The 20,485-nt window shown below is 30.9% G+C and overlaps 1 protein-coding gene across 1 annotated transcript; it reads left to right on the top strand.

Annotated features, from left to right (window-relative positions):
* The first annotated feature begins 10,114 nt into the window (after window positions 1–10,114).
* On the top strand, window positions 10,115–20,280 carry LOC108906617 (myrosinase 1-like). The gene is made up of 8 exons (XM_018709923.1): window positions 10,115–10,220; window positions 15,537–16,207; window positions 17,727–17,821; window positions 18,005–18,146; window positions 18,287–18,441; window positions 18,580–18,717; window positions 18,939–19,045; window positions 19,998–20,280. Exons 1-8 carry the CDS (start codon window positions 10,174–10,176, stop codon window positions 20,122–20,124), a joined length of 1,482 nt encoding a protein of 493 aa, XP_018565439.1. The 5' UTR covers window positions 10,115–10,173; the 3' UTR covers window positions 20,125–20,280.
* Window positions 20,281–20,485: the final 205 nt, after the last annotated feature.

Here is a 20,485-nt window from a genome sequence, read left to right as displayed (position 1 = left end):
AAGGTATAATATTCAAATTTTACACTAATTTTCTACTAATGCATGTGCAACAATTTTTCGAAAATTTCTGGTTGTGGTCACTATTTAAACAGCCATAGTTTTCTCCAGAAACATTTTAGAAATTATGTTCACATAAACATTTTCTCCTAATTTTTCAGTACCGATGGTCTCCCTTCAAATTATAAAAGTGTAATTCTCGAATATCATGTATTTTCAGCATATTCAATTACGAAGATATTAATTACTTATATAATTTCTAATCGAAATTCGTAGGGGATATCATAATTTCACGAGACAAAAATTCTTTAGAAAGCATTTCATATTAAAAAATGTAAAAGAATCAGTAAATACTCTTCCTTTCTATGTGAAATAAATTTAATTAAAACCAGTGGCGGCTCTTCACTTCCATACCATGGAGGGCGATAAATTGTAGGCACCTACAAAGTATTGAAAAAATATATATTATATAATTGGGTAGTTTTATTTTAAGTAGGTACTTTTGTAATATAGGAAAAATGTTCTTATAATCTAATTTAAACTTTTACAATATATTAACACACAAAGAACAATACATAGGTAACAACATTTTATACCACACGCAATAAGAAAAAAAAACAATTGATAGCTATCATTTGGTTATTGGAAGACTAAACAGAGGCCAAAATGCATAATAAATATGCGCTACTCCCTCTCCGTCTTTCACTGTTGCACGACGGTAACCATGATCACCGCTGTAAACACTTCACAGATTTAGGTTCGAGCTACAAAGAGCCCACGAATTCAGTGTTTTTCAAATGGATTTTGCAAGTCGAGTTAAATTAACTGCACATTACAAATTTAACAATTAATTTTTAATGTGTTGCATGAGTTTAATATATTTAATAGATAACATTGTAAACTAAATATTAAATCAAATTTTTTACCATGAAAATTCCTAGGGAGGGCGGCGCCCCAGAACCTCCCGCACCAGCCGCCGCTGATTAAAACAGATTGTGATGTCACTTTGACGTCATAACTAATTTGATAAAACTGTTATTTTTTAGAATTGATTTTTAGTATCATGCAATGTGGAATGCCGTGTACACAAATCTGTTGGCAACATATTGCTGCTGATATTTTAAGAATACAGTCAATGTTCAGTAAAACTGAATCTATAATTTATTGTTAAACAAATTTGAGAAAACTTGGTAATGTGATACCTACGCTTAATATGTGGGTACAATCAACTGCTGCTTTAGAATAATAGAATTCTAGCCCTAATATCTGTATACATGATACATGTTCAATAATTGCGACGTTTGCTTAGGTAATTGACCTAAATCGGCTTATTTTGATCCCAACAGTCTGTTGTCGAGTGGTGTACTAATCTTTCTGGGACACTCTGATGAATACTAGAGGATTATTTAAGTTTGTTGTTTAATAAGTGTAATATTGGAATTTTAGCCCTAGTATAATGCAGAACATGGAATTTTTATTGTGAAGTGGAGAAATATTTATATAGTTAATTTCCAGTGCGATAACAATAGGAAATGTCGGTAGACGATAAATTGTTGCACTTAACAACGCTATATCATAATAAAGTTATTTACCTTTGAGAAATAGTGTTAGGAAATCTTTGAAATGATATGAAGTCGATCAATATCAACTCTCATTTAATTTGACTAACTTAAGAATAAAAAACCTTTAAATTAAGTTATTAATATTAACTTATTAATATTATTAATAGAATCTACAGCGTCACAGAATAAGTAATGTCGAGACCTCTATAAGAAGTCAAAGCCTTGAAAATAAAAAATAAACCAAAAAATCCTTTTTATTTATTTTTCTTAACGTGAGTTAAAATAAAATTAATTGAATGAATTAAATCTTGGCAATGCAATGCAGAATTACGTTAATGCATTAATTATACAGAGTGTCCTAAGAGAAAGTGTATAAACTTTAAAGAAACATTTTTCAGGTAAAAGTTACCAAAATAGTCTATATAAACATTTGTCTGGAGAGATAGATCCCGGCTTTCAAACTATTTTAACAAAATATAATTTATTTTAAAGTGTTAATAATAATAATAACATCATATAATTAATCAATATTAATAATATTAATAAAATTGTGTCTTCTATTTTCAAAATATTATCCAATTAAAAAAAATAAACAATATTCATCTAACTATAGTCTGTTTGGAAATGAAAGAGAGTAATAAAACCCCGAGATAAGAACCGGCCATGGGCGTGGTAATATTTCGTTTCAGGTAATTATCGGGTAACACTAATGCTAACAAAAATGACAGGGATTGGAAAATCGACTATCTACAGACTTTTAAAGGAAACAAAAAATGAACAAGATACTGTAAATCCCCCAAAATCATCTACAGGGAGGTCAAAAGTCGTTATAGATGATTTCTTCAAAAATGTCATTCGCAGAAAAGTACACTCATTTTATTTTAAAAAAGAAATACCAACGCTAAACAAAATTTTAAGTGAACTTTCAGAGGACAACGATTTGCCAAAAATCAGTAGAAGCAAATTATGGGCCGTCTTACGAGAGTTGAATTTTTGCTGGGAAAAGCAGAACAGGAAGTCAGTTCTTATCGATAAAGATGAAATTATTTGTTGGCGAAGATCCTACTTAAGATCAATTAGAAAATTCCGTGACGAAGGGAGGAATATTTATTATCTAGACGAAACTTGGGTCAACGAGGGATATACTGTAACAAAAGTATGGCAAGATAAAAATGTAAAAAGTTTTCGACAAGCATTTTTGGATGGACTTTCAACAGGGTTCAAGGCACCTTCAGGTAAAGGGCGAAGATTAATAGTGACACATATAGGTAGTGCCAGTGGTTTTGTAGATGGCGGTTTACTTTTATTTGAATCTAAAAATACAGGTGACTATCACGAAGACATGAACGCAGATGTTTTCGAAGAGTATTTTACACAGATGTTGGATCTTATTCCTCCGGGGTCTGTAATTGTCATGGATAATGCCAGTTACCATTCACGGCAGACCGAGCGGACGCCTACGACTGCTTGGAGGAAAGCCGATATAATTCAATGGTTATCCGGAAAAAACATTTCTTTTGAAACAAATATGGTGAAAAAGGAACTTTTGACACTTGTCAATCTTAATAAAGATCAGAAAAAATATGTTATCGATGAAATGGCAACAAATCGCCAAATAACGGTACTACGGTTACCACCTTATCACTGTGAACTTAACCCAATCGAATTAGTCTGGGCGCAGGTAAAAGGAGATGTAGCGCGAAATAATACGACGTTTAAATTAAGTGACGTGAAAATTTTGTTAAAAAATTCCTTGGAACGAGTAACTGCAGATAACTGGCAAAGATGTATACATCATGTACAAAAAGAAGAGGAGAAAATGTGGGAACTCGATAATTTAATTGACGTTACTGTGGAACCTATCGTTATCAATCTAGGAGACGAAGATAATTCATCAGAATATTCAGAGGATGAATTTTAATATACCTACTTTTTTATTTTCTTTATTGTACATTTATACAACACTACATTTACTCACCATAATTTGAATTTTCAAAATACATATATTTTTGTGTGGAATAAAAGTCTATTCATTAAATTTAAATAAATATTTTGATAATAATATTGAATAATTTTATTTGAATTACTAAAAACCCTCTTAACCCGGTTATGATGCTTAAAGTAGCCTCATGTTTTGAAATGCTGTTTTTATATTGTTTACTTATAAGAGAAATGGACCGAGAAATTGAAGCGGCATAGACAAAGACGGGTTGTCTATGCCGCGGGATTAAATTTTAGCTACCTGCTACAATTCAGTACAGTCCAATCACACAAAGTTTTTTTAAAAGTACACCTCATCTATACGGAAAATACATAATATAAGCACCAGTACTACATTTATTTACGATTTGCATACATAATAAGCTTTTATTATTCTCTTTCATTTCTAAACAGACTATAGCGAATAATATTCAGAAAAAAAATATAGGTTACTGCTTGAAAAAAAAAAGGAATTGTGAGTTTAAATAACTAAATGGATTTCACAGGGTCTAACGACACTTACAGTGTACGATAATTCAATAAACAAAGGAATCTAAATAAAAAATTTAGATAAATTTGGAACGAATACACTGAAGATGATTTTTTCGAGACAAAACGTCTGAATCTTGTTCGGGCTGAGGCAGTATAGTATTGGGGGTCATGAAGGCTTGCAAAACATGCAAAAAAATTTCCAGGGTCGTATTTAAAAAAATGAAGTTGATGATGGCCCTGGAGAGACGAAACGTTGCATATAAAAATTGATTGTGCCATTCGATAGAGGGCAAAAAGTGGCCATGAAAAAGTGTTCCTCTTTTGTTAATATCACCTCAAACAAGGCTGAAATGAAACAAAAACGGATTTCCAAAATTTCGGTTTTTTCAAATATTTCGAAAACTAATCATGTTAGCTTTGATTTTTTAGAGGCATAATGTTGGTCCTCTGATTACGCAACTTTGCCCCCATTTAAGCTAATTTGTATATCTTACCGTTTTCGAGATCCCTGTAGTGAGAAGCGAATTTGTAACAGCCTGTATGTAACATTAGTAAAGTCCCGAGTTTGTCCTCTCATTCTAAAACATTTACTCTATAAATCTTCTACATGAAAAGTTAATTTCCAAATCCTTAACTGTCTTTACTCTTTCAAGTTTAATATTTTCAATAAAACACGACAACCAAATATTCGTTCTACGAGTACAAGTAATTACTTTACACATTTATTATGGTTTAACTAAGTATCGTGGAATTCGCCACCATTTGCCTAATTGATTCAAAGCACTCTGAATTGCATCAGTATTCTTAGAATCCTGAACACATAAAAATAACTTCAAATTATCAGCAATCATTACATGATTTCAAGTTATGAGACAGGTCATTAACAAAAAGAAGAAACAAAATGGGTCCCAGATGACTACCCTGAGGAACACCAGATGTTACAATTATTTCGCATGAAGTAGGTAAACCCTTTAATTTTCACCATTTGAGTTCTATTTACTAAGTATGACGTCATAAACAATAACATGAAAAATTTCCTCACCACTAATCAAATTTGTTCATGTTTTTAAGCAGGTTTTACCATAACGGAAGGGCAGTAACTGTCACCAATGCATTTTAGATATAAATCTAATTTAATTATCATCAGTTGCAAATTATCATCATTTTTAACAGCACTTAATCTAAAATAGATTGTTTCCTCTCAGATTTCGATGAGTCTGTAAATTGTGACTATCAAATTTGAATATCTGTGATTATTTTCATTTAGAGGGTTAAATCTTATGCATTCGATGAGAAACTGCTATTCATAGTTTGCCGATTGAAGAAAAATCTGAAATGAATGAGATTTTCTTTGATGAATTTTGTCACCAAAAATAGAGACAATTTTCAATAACTTAAGTGAAACCACATTCAACGGCAAGGTTGTAAACTATGCATAAAGCATTATTCAGTTTAATTAATTAATTTTTAACGATAACTATAGAAAATGTGTTAGTGATGATTATTAAAATAATTAATTACACGGAATCCGTTAGCAATACTAAGACAGAAAACTTAAAACAAGCCATTACTTTTATTTAAACATAAGAACTGAAGTTGTAAGGGCAAAAACAAAGAACAACAATTTTTATTGGGAGTGGTAATATTATTATTATTTCCTTCAGTGTAATAGCTTGATTTTTATGTCGACATTTATGTACAAGCATACCAAAATTCATTTAAATTGTTTAAAGCGCTTTAGACATATTTGGAAAAACTGAAAATATTTACCATCTTTGACCACCTATATCGGCTAAACCAAGCAATTTTGAATAAGGGTAAGTTTAGTTAAGTAGATTTATTTTAACCCCTAAAATCTAAGAGACTTGCCCACGGAATATTTGGTCATCCTGCCTACGTATTTACATGTAAATAAGTAAATAGTTGATTGCTGAAATTAACAAATGTAATTATTTGTTTAATTCGCATTTACGTGCCTCACAACGACGTAAATTATAAGAATCTCAAAAATTTCATGAAATGATGCAACATAATATTAACGCCTACTTCCTATTTGGAAGTCCTTCAGAAGTGAAAGGTCAAGTATATTATTTGTAAAAATAATAATAATTTCTCAATTTATTAGAAGGAATGATAAAGATATTTATATTTCCAAACGATAATCTTCTAAAATTTCCACTGTGGGTCATGGTTGTTTGCGTTTCTATAAATATCTTCACGCAAATCGTATTTTTTTGCACATTACGAAAGCACGCGTTTCCCTATTGCAAAAAATGTGAAAGAAGTTATTTGTCCAGCTTATTTTTCTTAGAATCAGATAAAATTAATAGTAATTTTTTTGTGTACCTCAACTTATTGCTGCTTACGTGTCTAAAGTATTTATGAAAATATTTTTTCACATCACATTACAAAAACATATTTTGACCAAAATATCGAATTGATTATGGAAGACAATTTTATCTAGATAATATAACAAATAAAAAAAAATCATAGATACAGATGAAATATAATTATCTAGATTAAGATAACAGATAAACTAAAATTTCAGATAACTGTCGGTAATGTTATTTCTATAATGTGTCTCTAAATTGGTGAAACGAGCATTATAAAAAGTAAACAAATTCCAGCAAATAAAATTTAGGTTTGGTTAATTAGAAACTAATATAATGAGAAATCAAATTTGGTATGGAAACTTAAAACATTCTCATTTTTCACTGTTTAATCTATAGAAACAATTTCTAAAAACATAAATTATGCACATTAAATTATCAGTGCAAATTTTCATTACTTATTTAATAATAATAATAATGATTTATTTTCCATTAAGACAGTATACATGTATAGGATTCGTCACACACTTAATCTAACATAAAAAAATTAAAAACTTCAATTTAAAAATTTAAAAACTCCGACACACTGTAAAAACATTTATCGAGCAAATATAGCTTTAACTTTCGTTTAAAAATATTTACAGACAAACAGTATTTAACGGCGTTTGGTAAACGATTAAAACATTTTGGACCCAAGCAACAAGGAGCATTCAGGGCTACTTTTAGTTTGGCAAACGGCACTCTAAGATCATCAGCATGTCTCGTGTTATAGTTGTAATTATCTTTGTTAATGTCAATGCTTTTCTTATTTCTATATACATAAACACATAATTCGTATATAAACAAACAGGGAAGGGGTAAAATGTTTAATTCCTTAAAATATTGTCTACATGACTCTCTGTCTGAGATTTTTAACATGCAACGGATGATTCTTTTTTGTGCAATAAAAACACTAACTGAATTGGTCGAATTGCCCCATAAACAAATTCCGTATCTGAGTCTTGAATCTACTTGGGCATAGTAAACGTGTACAAGCTGGGGAAGGTTCAGCACCGTTCGCAAATTTAAGAAAAGAAACTTCAGAGAATTCATTTTCGAAATAAGTTTATCACAATGTAATTTAAAGTTCAAAAATTCATCCAAATAAACACCCAGAAAACGTACACCGTCATGTGCATTAGTCACAATTTTATTATTTATTTTAATATGTAGATCTTCGATAGTTCTTTGATAGTTATGTATTCTTAAAATATCGGTCTTGTCCAAATTAAAAAACAAATCGATACTGTTAAAGTACTGTGAGACCCTGCCCACTGCCTCTGCGGTTCTACTATTCAATGCTTCTGAATCCCTTGACGATAAAACCATTGAAATGTCATCAGCATAGGCTGTATAGGCGATATGTTTTGTGACACTTGATAGATTGTTGACATATAAAATGAACAAAACAGGTCCTATTATTGAGCCTTGAGGTACACCTACATCCGAATTTAAACAACCGGATTGCATAAAATCTATAGACTGTTTAGATTCGACCCTTAAAGACACATACTGTTGACGACCCCGAAGAAATGTTGATACCCAGTTAAGTGCAGTTCCTCTTATGCCATACTTTTCTAAAATAGATAGTAATAAATTATGATTTACACAGTCAAAGGCTCTGCTCAAATCACAAAAAATAACTGCTGGACATTCGCCGGCTTCAACAAATTCAATGATTTGATTATAAAGAGATAACATTGCAGATGATGTCGATCTATTCTCACAAAATCCATGTTGGTTCGTAGATAAAATTTTAAATTTATTAACAAATGATAAAAGGCGTTCTAAAAATGCATTTTTAAATATTTTGGAGAACCCATACGGAACAGCAACAGGTCTATAATTTTCCATTAAGGTCGGATCATTTTTTTTAAATAGGGGAATAACTATTAATTTTAACAATTAAGTTCAAACGACTTGTTGACTAAATACGTCAGTGGCACTATAATAATATCAATAACCTGTTTTAAAATGAAGTCCTGAATCTCATCAGCCCCTGAAGACTTTTTATTTTTCAGTTTTCGGTTTAATAAAAGTGATAGTTCCTTTGGCGTATAAGGGGTCAGATCAGTGGCGACGCGTGAACATTGATTGAATGTGTTCTGCTTAAGGTTGTTACATTTGTTGAATTGAATTCCGGGATATTAAGTGCCCGGAGTTTCTAAATGGCGCNATGTTGGTTCGTAGATAAAATTTTAAATTTATTAACAAATGATAAAAGGCGTTCTAAAAATGCATTTTTAAATATTTTGGAGAACCCATACGGAACAGCAACAGGTCTATAATTTTCCATTAAGGTCGGATCATTTTTTTTAAATAGGGGAATAACTATTAATTTTTAAATTTTGCGGAAAAATACCAAGTTCAAAGGACTTGTTGACTAAATACGTCAGTGGCACTATAATAATATCAATAACTTGTTTTACAATGAAGTCGGGAATCTCATCAGCCCCTGAAGACTTTTTATTTTTCAGTTTTTGGTTTAATAAAAGTGATAGTTCCTTTGGCGTATAAGGGGTCAGATACATTTAATTGACAATAAAATATAATGGAATAACATGGGGAAAAGATATAAAACCAGTTCATTTTAATTACTTGTAGAAATAGTTTCAATTAATTATTTATATGGCGGATGGAAGTTTATCTGTTAAGTTAAAAATAAGTATTGACAAACAAGGAAATAAATGGCAAGCAATAATCTTGAACATACAAATTTTTCAAAGCTAAATCCTTGTTCAGGTTTATCTATTGATATCACCAATGCATTGAATTCGAAGAAGCATAAATTTTGTTGCAGTCTCTTCTACAATATTTGCAAAAGTGTACAGTATATTTTTATATCTACATTTATTGTGTTGACATATAAAAATTGATTGTCTTTTTGTCGTGCAGCACTAAGTTAAAGCTTCAGGTAAAGTTCATCTAACCAAATCATAAAGGAATATTGCATGTAAAATTGAAAACAATTTATTTGAAATTATAATTATGAAATAATTTTATATTTAGTAATTTCTTAGATTGAGAAGATCAGTTTCTTCAAATAAAATTGCTAATATCGAGCTATCAACAACTAAGTTATAACAAAATTTATTACTTATATGTTAGCTACTTCAGCATATGCTTTTGAAGTTTTTTTAAATTGTTTTTATTATATAATTTTATGATTTTTATTTTATTATACTTTGAAGTAAAGAAATAGTTTCACTTTTTTCTTCATCGTCAGAAACATTGACCATATTACCATTCTGAGGTTGAAGACAAAGAAGAAACTACTATTGTGTATTGAGCAAGTACAACTAGGTACCCAATATTACAAAATTTCCTTGTTGAAGCCTGAGAGAAGTAAAAGAGTCGTTATCAATGATGTCGACGTTTACTTCGTCTTGGATCACTGTGACAAAACAACATGTGCACAACTTTAAATTTCAAGTAATTCTTTTAAGAGACGCTACTGAACTCGGCTGCAAATACGTACACAGGTTCAGCAAATAGAAAAAAATTACGCTTGTCATATGCAAGCTCAGTACAGCTATGATAAAACTATGTAAACAAAAGGATATCAAAATAACTCGATTGAATAATACTTTAATAAAAGTACCCCGGTTAAATGACGATTTGTAGAGGGGGAGGGATAATGTCTCTTGCCTCGTGTCTCACGATAATGATATCAGTATCGCGATGGCTCAACCCTCATCTCAAAAACTATATATATAGATCGTAATCCATTAAGAAAATTAGTTGTTAGTCATTAGTTAAAAAAATTAAAAGTTATGAGAAACCATACAATATTTGTGTTGATTTTCTTTTTATTCTGGAGGTAAGAAAGCATTAGTAATGAAAACGTTGTATTTTTTTTGCACCACTTAAATTTTTATATAATCTGATTTTGTAAATCAAGAATCATTGGGTCAGAAAATTTTCTTTCACAAATCGGTGTAACTTAGTGTTGTGAATAAAATTTTTCATAATATTTAGAATTTTACATCTCTTTTAGTACAGTTAATTGTACTTCACAATTATCTTCAATATCTAAATATTGTTATTCCTGGATAGTAAATATCTCAGTAGGTAAACAGCTAATAGACAAGGCAACGAAATAATTATTAAGAGTTAAAAAGAAAATTAAACATATATATTTAATAAAGATCATATACCTACATAAAATTTTCAAAATTAATATTGTCATTTCTGCCCTTAGTAATTATTACTAGAAATAGGAATGCGCTTACTTAACTCTTGCGGATTTAATTTAATTCAATAATATCAAAATGATCAAAATACGTGTTTCTCATTCGTTGTTAGTTATATTATTACTGCACTTTTGAATTCATACTTACGTTTTAAAAATAGAAATGTTATCCCACTTTATCACAAAAATTATTCACAAATCTCAAAATCTCGATATTCCCTTTTCTCAATTGGAGCAAACTGTAGGTACTAATTTATCATTTTTCTACACGTGTTTCTTAAGATGAGTAATAATATAATAACAAAAATATAAACAGAAATGACTTTTTCATTTTTCTAAGTGATCTGTAGAACACAAATTTAAGTAAAGCGCATAAGAGCACTGGAAAATTAAAAAGTCGTTTTCAACTTGACAATACTTTAAATCAACATATTTTGTGTATTTGAAGTCAGATAAATGAAAAAAATCGAGTACACATGTTTGTTATTGCAACTTATGAGAAAAAAACACGATATTAACCCAAAGATTTATAAATAAGCTAGTAGTAAAGGTCGCTTTTATATCAATATTTTTCGTGGTCTGGTAGCACCTGATAATTAAAATATACGCATCATTTGGTGTTAGTTATTAATAAATATACTGTTTTCTATTAACCTAGTAACCTTCATTGCGTAACTGATAATGTAAATATTTATTTACTTCACATTTTTGTTCGTTGTTAAGTCATATTTATTTGATATTTCGATAATATTTTTTTACGTCATAGTACGAGCCCATATTACAAGTAAACAAGATGATAGGACGTAGAATCCTATCGTCACAGAGATTTGTCATATGTTCGTCATGGATAGTTCAGGAATTGCTTCTTACACTTAGAGAAAGATTTTAGCACAAATTGTTCTGCATAAAATAAAATATATTAATGTTTACAAGTTTTACCATAAGCATGAGGAATGAAAATTAATATTTCGTACAAGAACATTTGCTTTGAGGAAAGAGTATGGGAAAGAATATAGGTAAACTGGATTATCAGCAAAGAATAAAAAGTTGCAATTTGAAGTTACAGTTATAGTTACCTCTGTGGCACTTCAGAACAAACATTAATTTCATTCGAGGTGTAATCTCTGATGATGTTGTCACCTAAATAAAAAAATGAGATTTTGGTTATGAGTATTTATTATTATTGATATTATTAAACATTTTTGATAAATTTGTATAAATACGGTAAACACTGATACAAACGCTAATTTACAAATAAATCAAGAGACATTTCCAAAACGGATTTCTAAGGATTCCATTCAAAAATGGAAATTGAAATATGTAGAAAGCCTGTACCAAGAAGCTTGATGATTATAATGCATTAAAAACTTTAACTACTTTTCAATGCATTTGGTAGAGTTGATCATGAGTTGTTAATAAATGCTCTCAATGCCTTTTTGCTGATTTGTTACATGTAGTCACTATGTCAGTAATTCCTTATCAATCCGTTTCAATTTGTACAACATCATGGTTTTATGTGTGACATGATATGTTAGCTTTCAAATATTTTTTATAATATACAGGGTGTAACGGATGCTGATGGCCAAACTTCAGGGGGTTATTATACAAGTAGTTTTCAACAAAAAAGTATTATAAGATTTTTTTGGAATGTTGATAGTTGCTCTTTTATTTAACATTTTTTGATTTCAAAAAATTTTGTGCCTTTTTTCATAAAAACAAAAATATCTCTGTTATTCTTACAGCCACATCAAATTTAGACATACCATCGGAAAGAGCATTAAATTTACTACAAGACGAGCATATATGAGTGTTTAAAAAATCTTCTATACCAGGTGCTGTAAAAAGTTAAATGTAATAATTGTGAAATGAGCAAAATTAGTGGTATCTCCTTATTGGTGGTAACGCCAAAAATTTGTTAATGAGGACGTGTTTTTTCTTCAGCAAAAACTACTGTATTTAGTAAGCTCTTCAACGATATATCAACTTTTGAGTTTACTATTTTTTTTTGGCAACAATATCAAGGGCAAAGGTAATAAACACCGTAAAAATCGAAAATACACAAACTTTATAGTACTTTATTTTTATTTTAAGACTGCTTTTTTAAATTAAAGTAACAAAATTGTTGAAAAAATTATTTATAACTTAGTAACATATTTACAATGACTTAATAATTTTCGATGTAACCTCCCCCTTGACGGATACATAAAGCGCACCTTCTCCGCACGGAAGCAACTGTGCGACGCACTTCTCCATTTTGCTGTCGAAGTAGCTCCCAACAAGCAAAAATCCTTTGTTCGAGCTGTTCTCGAGTTTCAATTGGTACTTCATATACCAAAGATTTTAATCTACCCCACCAAAAGAAGTCTAACGGAGTTAGATCAGGACTTCGAGGAGGCCACCTAACTGTACCAAAGCGTCCTATCCATCTATCTTCATAATGCTCATTTAGCCATGCGCGAATCTCCCTGCTGTTATGTGCAGGGCAACCATCCATTTGAAGCCAGGAATTAATCCGAAAATTTAAAGGAACTTCTTCTAATATATTATGCAGTTCGTTCTGAAGAAGATCAAGAAATGCCTCTGCATTTAATGTATTTTCTAGTATAATTGGTCTAAGAACGTAATTTCCAATTATACCCATCCATACGTTAACTTTGAATCTGTATTGATTATTGGAGGGCCTGACAGCATGAGGATTCACAGGTGCCCACGTATGGTCATTATGATAATTAAATATGCCATCTCTGGTAAATGTTGACTCGTCAGTCCAAATTATATGCTTGTAAAATTGGGGATCTCTATTAGTTTGTTNATTTTGTGTATAGCCACAACCGGGGACACAACGCAACAGAAACAAGTTAAGAATGAAACATAGTGACCTAGGTGCCCATAAGTGTGGTCCGCCTCGCCCAATCCACCTATCTATCACCAAATGTTGCGTTGAGGTAATTTCTAACTTCGCGACTGAAGTCATGAAGTATACCTTTTTTATAGAAAAGTAACAGGGCTATCAGCCTGCAAGGGCGAAATGTCAAATTTGGCAGCTCTGTCAAAGTTGCCTAAATTTTAGAACATAATTTCGACCGTCCTTGTATAATAAAAAATATTTAATTCAATTTTAAATGTACAAAGATACATTTGAATGAGTTGCTTTGATCCCCCAAATTTCAATTTAATCAAAGTAACCCTTTAAAAATTATGGGCATTATTCATTTTTCAACTTTTTACTTTGAGTGACAATAACTCCTCAACAATGGTACCTAGGAAAAAAGTTTATATGAAGTACTAGCACTCTTTTGACCTGCTCTATATAACCGTTTAATTTTTCCCCGTAGTTACCGGACACCCTGTATATCTCAGGTTATCGATGAAGGAAGTCAGATAGATGTTATATACGAGTACACTGACTTATCTAAGGCATTTGGTAGATTTGATCATAGGTTGTGAACAAATGTTCTCAATGACTTTTGTGATTGGTACATCTACAGATTTCAGTAATACGTTATGAATTTGTACAGAATTGTAGTTTCATGTCTGATATGTTGTGTTAGGCTTTAGATACTTTTGACTCGAACGTTAGACATTTATCAATATCAACAGTAGGATAAAGTAAAATAAGTTCAAAGTAACACAATTTTTAATTCATCGTTAGTGTTTCGGTGTTGCATATTCAGGGCTCTAAAATACATACAAATATGTTTTAAAATTTGTTTAAAATAAATAACTAAAATTATTAATCAATATAAAGTTTGAATAGTTTTAGATATAATTTATTTACTTATTTTCAAATTTGGGGATACATGCAGGCTAAAAGTCCAAAACTGCATCCTCTAATGCACGAAAAAAAAAGAAACTAAACATTAACAGTGAGAATTAACATTAACTTAATTACATAAACAGTGGAAGAACTTAAAGAACTTAAAGATCGACAACAAATTATTCTTAGATGAAAACCAATTTATATTTTTAATACTTATTTTAAAATTACTAAAGACTATTTAAACCCATATTGGTATGCTGGGTCGCTACACATGTTCACACCTCTGTACTTCTATCGTGAACATTATAGATACCATTAACCCTAAAATTAAGATATACTTAGAAAAAACCTATTCTGAATTCTTTCCAACCTTATTTTATAGACATTTATTTAGCTGGTTGGATATTTTATTGACAATAAATAAACTCGTTAGCCTTTCTCAAAAGCATATAAAGCCATAGCAATAAAAATTAATTGAAATCAGAATGGATTGCTTACTGCAAATTTGTCAGCCTAAACTTCAGGTTATTGAGAAATGAATGATCCAATAATTGATATCAAGTCCTTCGTTATATTCTGTGTATGTACAAATTGATGTAATGCAACCATTTTTCTAAAATTCAGAAAATACAGGGTGTCCCGCATAAAAACCCACACAGGGCAGGTGCATGTAGGGGTGTCCAAAATATTGTAATTTAACCGAACTTACCTATATATAAAGTTGTATCCCTGAGGAGTTATTAGCCCCCAAAGTGAGGCCCTAAATTTTGAAAAAATTAATATCACTGCAACACTTTACCGTAGAAGAGCCAAATTTGGTACATAATTTAGGTTTATTACTGGTCTTCTTTGACTGTGATTTAAAGTTAATTGAAGCACTACAAGGTGGTCATTGGGGATGACTCACTCCTAAAATTGTACCGAATTTTTTTTCATTGACCGAATTGAAAAATAATAATATTAATTCACAGCAGAATTTAATTTTATTTTTTTTACTCTTGTTAAATTTAAAAAAACTTTAGTCAGTAGTAGAGTAGGTAGACTTTATCTTTCAAATTTGACAAATGGCCAAATAAATTTTACTTCACTTCTCTCCTAATTCTACAAAAAAACGATAGTGTGTTTTTTCAAAAATGTACACCTCCATTCATTATTACATTTCATACTGTATTATATTTTTTTAGGAATACAGATGCCTTAAGCAACCACACATTTCCATCATTCTTCAAGTTCGGGGTAGCCACCGCTGCATACCAGGTGGAAGGTGCTTGGAACGAAGACGGGAAAGGAGAGAACATATGGGACCGTCTGGTTCACAACACTTCCATAGTAATAAACCATGATACTGGTGACGTCGCATGCGATTCATACCACAAGTACAAAGAAGATGTGCAGCTGTTAACACAACTAGGCGTTAATTTCTACCGCTTTTCTATATCTTGGTCTAGAATCTTACCCACAGGATACCCGGACCAAATTAATAAAGCTGGAGTTGAGTATTATAAAAATTTAATAAATGAGTTGAAAGCGAACAACATAGAGCCCTTTGTTACCATTTACCACTGGGACTTGCCGCAACCTCTACAAGAAATCGGAGGCTGGCTGAACGAAACACTGGTGGACATTTTTGCTGAGTATGCAAAGACTTTGTTTACTTTGTTTGGTGATGACGTCAAGTATTGGATGACTTTCAACGAACCCAGGCAGATTTGTTACGAGGGGTATGGGCTTGGGTGGAAGGCGCCTGCCATGAAATTGCTTGGAATTGGACCTTATAGATGTGCTCATGTACTTATTAAATCTCATGCCAAGGCCTACCATATTTATCAAGATAACTTTAAAGAGAAGCAAGGAGGTAATTTTAAGTTATATTCCAATTTTGTTAGTGTGTTAACGTTGCTCATATACTTATCTTCATGTTTTTATTCTTTTGCAAACATTAAATTTTTATTATTGAATATAGTTGGTGATCATTTTAAGTAATACTTTAGCTAATTGGAAGTTTTTACTTTTTCCTAATTTTCCCAGTTGAATAACTTTGTAATTGTTAAAAAGAAAACGTGGTTGCTTAGAATGTGTAAAGAACAAGGACATCACTTGTATCACCATTCTATTTAAAATATTTAGCGTTCGGTGCTTGTCAAACTAGTTCTATAAATTGAAGAACTGCGTTTATATTGCATAGTACTTTTTTACGTAAACTTTTGACTATAGTTTAATTATACTTTAATTGTAACGACATTAATTTTCAACTAGTACTACATAGTTATATTAAATAACTGAAACGACTTTCTTAGTGTAGTATACGCCATACAGTAGTAAAACACAGACACATATCTTTTTTAATCCATTTATTTTACGTTAACCTAGTTCTGCTATTATGGCTAGGCACTTACGCCAGGAGAATAGGAACTCCCAACCTGGAAAATTTGCCGAACCCTCTATTTGTCATAGGGAGGGATCTTTTACTTGCCTAACGTTGCTTAAACAACCTTCCTAAGGAGGATGAGCATCGCTAGCCTTCCCTGGATAGTCATTCACCCATCCAAGTGTTAACAGCAATCAATGTTTCTTGAAATTTTATATCAATGACATGAAGTCGCTAGGCTGCACTCATTAGAAAGGATATTTGCTAAATTTGATCATTCTTAAATAAGTATTAGACACGTTTTTTGTTTTCATATTTTTAGAATTAGACTCAGTAATACATATTGGGCGATTCGCTAGCTTTGTTGCAAGTTTTTCTTATACTTTTGGACACAAATCATAAAAAAATGCATAAACATAGGCCAGATTTTCTTTTGTTAATGAATTCAAAGTTTTATACGCTGAAATTGTAATAACCATAAATTATTATTAATAAACAATTAACATTAAGAAACACAAATTAAATAATTACAATAAATATTGAAACGTTAACCGTTCATCACGGGAATTTTATTCGCAAAGATGATTCAAACTTTTTTGATAAAAGATGCAAGGTGTTTTTTATTAATAAACAATTAACATTAAGAAACACAAATTAAATAATTACAATAAATATTGAAAGGTTAACCGTTCATCACGGGAACTTTATTCGCAAAGATGATTCAAAATTTTTTACTAAAAGATTCATGGTGTTTTTTTATTAATAAACAATTAACATTAAGAAACACAAATTAAACAATTACAATAAATATTGAAAGGTTAACCGTTCATCACGGGAACTTTATTCGCAAAGATGATTCAAACTTTTTTGCTAAAAGATTCATGGTGTTTTTCATACAGATTGTGCTATCGTGTACCCTTTACACTACCTAATTTGTTTCTGTCAGTTATCTCATTGTGATAAGAGTTGCTTCAAGTAATTCCATTCAATTCAATAATAATTTTAGGTAAAGTAGGTATAGTTGTGGACACCGATTGGTACGAACCAGCCACTAATAATCCTCTGGATAGAGAAGCTGCAGAGAGGACCCTACAGTTTAGAGTGAGTTGTAATCATGTTCCTACTACTAAAAATTCATATCTCTCAAAGCCCGTCGATTAATTTGTATTTTACTTTAGCAAAATAACTATAGAGAACTGAATGTCGCAAATAGTCACTTCATATGGTATTTTTTCAAAACTAACATATGAATCGGTAAAAATAAAATATATTATTTTATTTCAGTGGGGATGGTATGCTCATCCACTTGTTCACGGTAACTACCCCAAAATAATGATTCAACGAGTTGCTATGCGCAGTAAATTGGAAGGCTTCGAAGGTTCCAGATTACCTGCTTTTACTCCCGAAGAAGTAAATTATATTAAAGGTGAACTATTCCAATTTTTTACAAGTCTATCGTTGAATTTCTAGATTTTCTAGGACAAAAAGAAGTATCTAAAATGGAAAACTTATATTTCCTGGTACTTTTTTTTTGTCGAATTTTCATATCACTGTGTTAAATTTTAGGATCTTACGATTTTCTGGGCCTGAACCAGTATGCGTCATCTTTGGTGAAATTTAAACCGGAATCTGAAATTGGTATTCCCAGTTACGAAAATGATATGGGTACCTTGACATTCCGAGATCCTTCTTGGGAAAGGGGTGCATCAGATTGGCTTTATGTAAGTGATTTCAGTATTTTCCCTATATTTGATGATCTGTATCTAAGGTTTTAATACATTTAAAAATTACTAACTTATATGTTGGTCCATTTTTTGTATTATTAACTCTCTACTTCACCATGTCCATTTTATCTTCAGGTGGTACCTTGGGGAATAGGAAAAGTTTTGAAATGGATTAAAAAGAATTACAACAGCCCTGAAATAATTATTACCGAAAATGGATACTCGGACTACGATGGTGCTTTACAAGATGACAAACGTATTAATTACATACAGGTACAATTATTAAAAATTAAATCCTTAACACCTAATACAAAAATAATCAGTTAAAAAGTCTAAATAAATAAAATAGAACGAACCATAAATTCAAACCCTTTAAGATAGTCGCCTTTTTATCTCAAACTTTTTGGTTTACTGATTTTGTTTATTAATGTTATGCAAAAATACGAAACATAAACTCTATCCAATTATCTAATAAAATACTTATTTATTTGTAGGGATACCTCAGCAGTATTTTGGAGGCCATATATGAGGATGGTGTTAAAGTGACAGGGTATACGGCTTGGAGCTTAATGGACAATTTTGAATGGTACAGCGGATACCGGTAAGTGGCTTAGATTTAACGTGTTGCAGTTTGAAGAAATAAAAGCTATTCTAAGCAAAACATTTTACTTATTTCCCATGCGTTAATTAGCATGTTTTCGTTATTTCTTCCTATACATAAGAACCGACATACAGCAGGGACATGTAGGGAAACCCGAAATATGGCGATTTAACGCAACTTACCTTTATACTAAGCTGCACCCCTGAGAAGTTATAGGCCTTAAAAGCAGTGACGGCTCGTGACATTGAGAATAGGTGATCATTTTGAACAATTTCTATAACTTATCAGTGCAAATTGTATGTTATTTCTGTTGTTTAATATTCTTTACAAAATGCTGAGTGCATTAGAATTAAACAAGAAGAATCGGGAACAATGACTGAATCAGTCCACCAGTTTACAGAGGGAGTGAGCGAGATGGACATAGTGTAAGGGTCAGTTCAATATGCATTCAATTTGCAACTGGACACTTTGCGTTGCTTTTAAATCTATTGTGTAAAACTGACATAATTGATTCCAATTAATAAATTTTGTTCTATGAAACGAGTTAAATTACTATTTGTATCGAAGGTATTTTTGTAAAAATCTACTAAAGAAATATGTGTCCAAATAAAGTAATGCCATATTTCCATACATCTTCCAAAATTTTGATTATAGTTACAGGGTGATTATTTAAATTTTGAATATTACTCTTCCTCTCTCCAAAATTCTTATAGTTGACAATATTCTGGGTTTCCCTACACGCCCCTGCTCTGTGCCGGTTCTTATGCGAAACACCCTTTATAAATACCTAAGTACTGCAGTAATGATATATTTATGGACATAATTTTAAAGATTCTACACCCGCGGTTATCAATAACGGCTACCTCGCGAGGAGATTTGTGTAGCTTTTAGAGTTATTGTAGCTCAGGATTAATTATTGGATATACAACTACATACATATTTATTTTTTTAGGGAGAAATTTGGGTTGTTCCAGGTAGACTTCCAAAGTAAAAATAGAACTAGGACAGCAAAGAAGTCTGCAAATTTTTACAGGAATGTTATACATTCCAGAAAACTGAATAATGTAGGAAAATCATAGACATAGATAACAATACATAGACAACAATAATAACAAATAGGAAAAATGTATTTATTTTATCTAAAATATCTTTTATAATTTATTGATAAAAGTGGTAATAATTATTTGTGGAATATTGTACCTTATAATATTTTTATTAAACGTATTTATATAGTATATAGTGTTTTAATCTAAATCATATTATGTTATAAAATGTATTTACTCCTTTACATTTTTTTTATCAAAATGCAAAACTAAAATCTTTGGAAATTGGAAATTAAAAATTATCGTTGAAAAATGTCTTCCAAATTGACCACCGCACTGTTATCTTCAATACTGAGTACGAGTTGCTGCATAATTTTATAGGATATAAATGAATTTA

This window comes from Anoplophora glabripennis, unplaced genomic scaffold, assembly GCF_000390285.2.
Source record: "Anoplophora glabripennis isolate ALB-LARVAE unplaced genomic scaffold, Agla_2.0 scaffold278, whole genome shotgun sequence".
NCBI classification, from domain to species: Eukaryota; Metazoa; Arthropoda; class Insecta; order Coleoptera; family Cerambycidae; genus Anoplophora; species Anoplophora glabripennis.
This window is presented reverse-complemented; position numbering and strand designations above follow the sequence as displayed.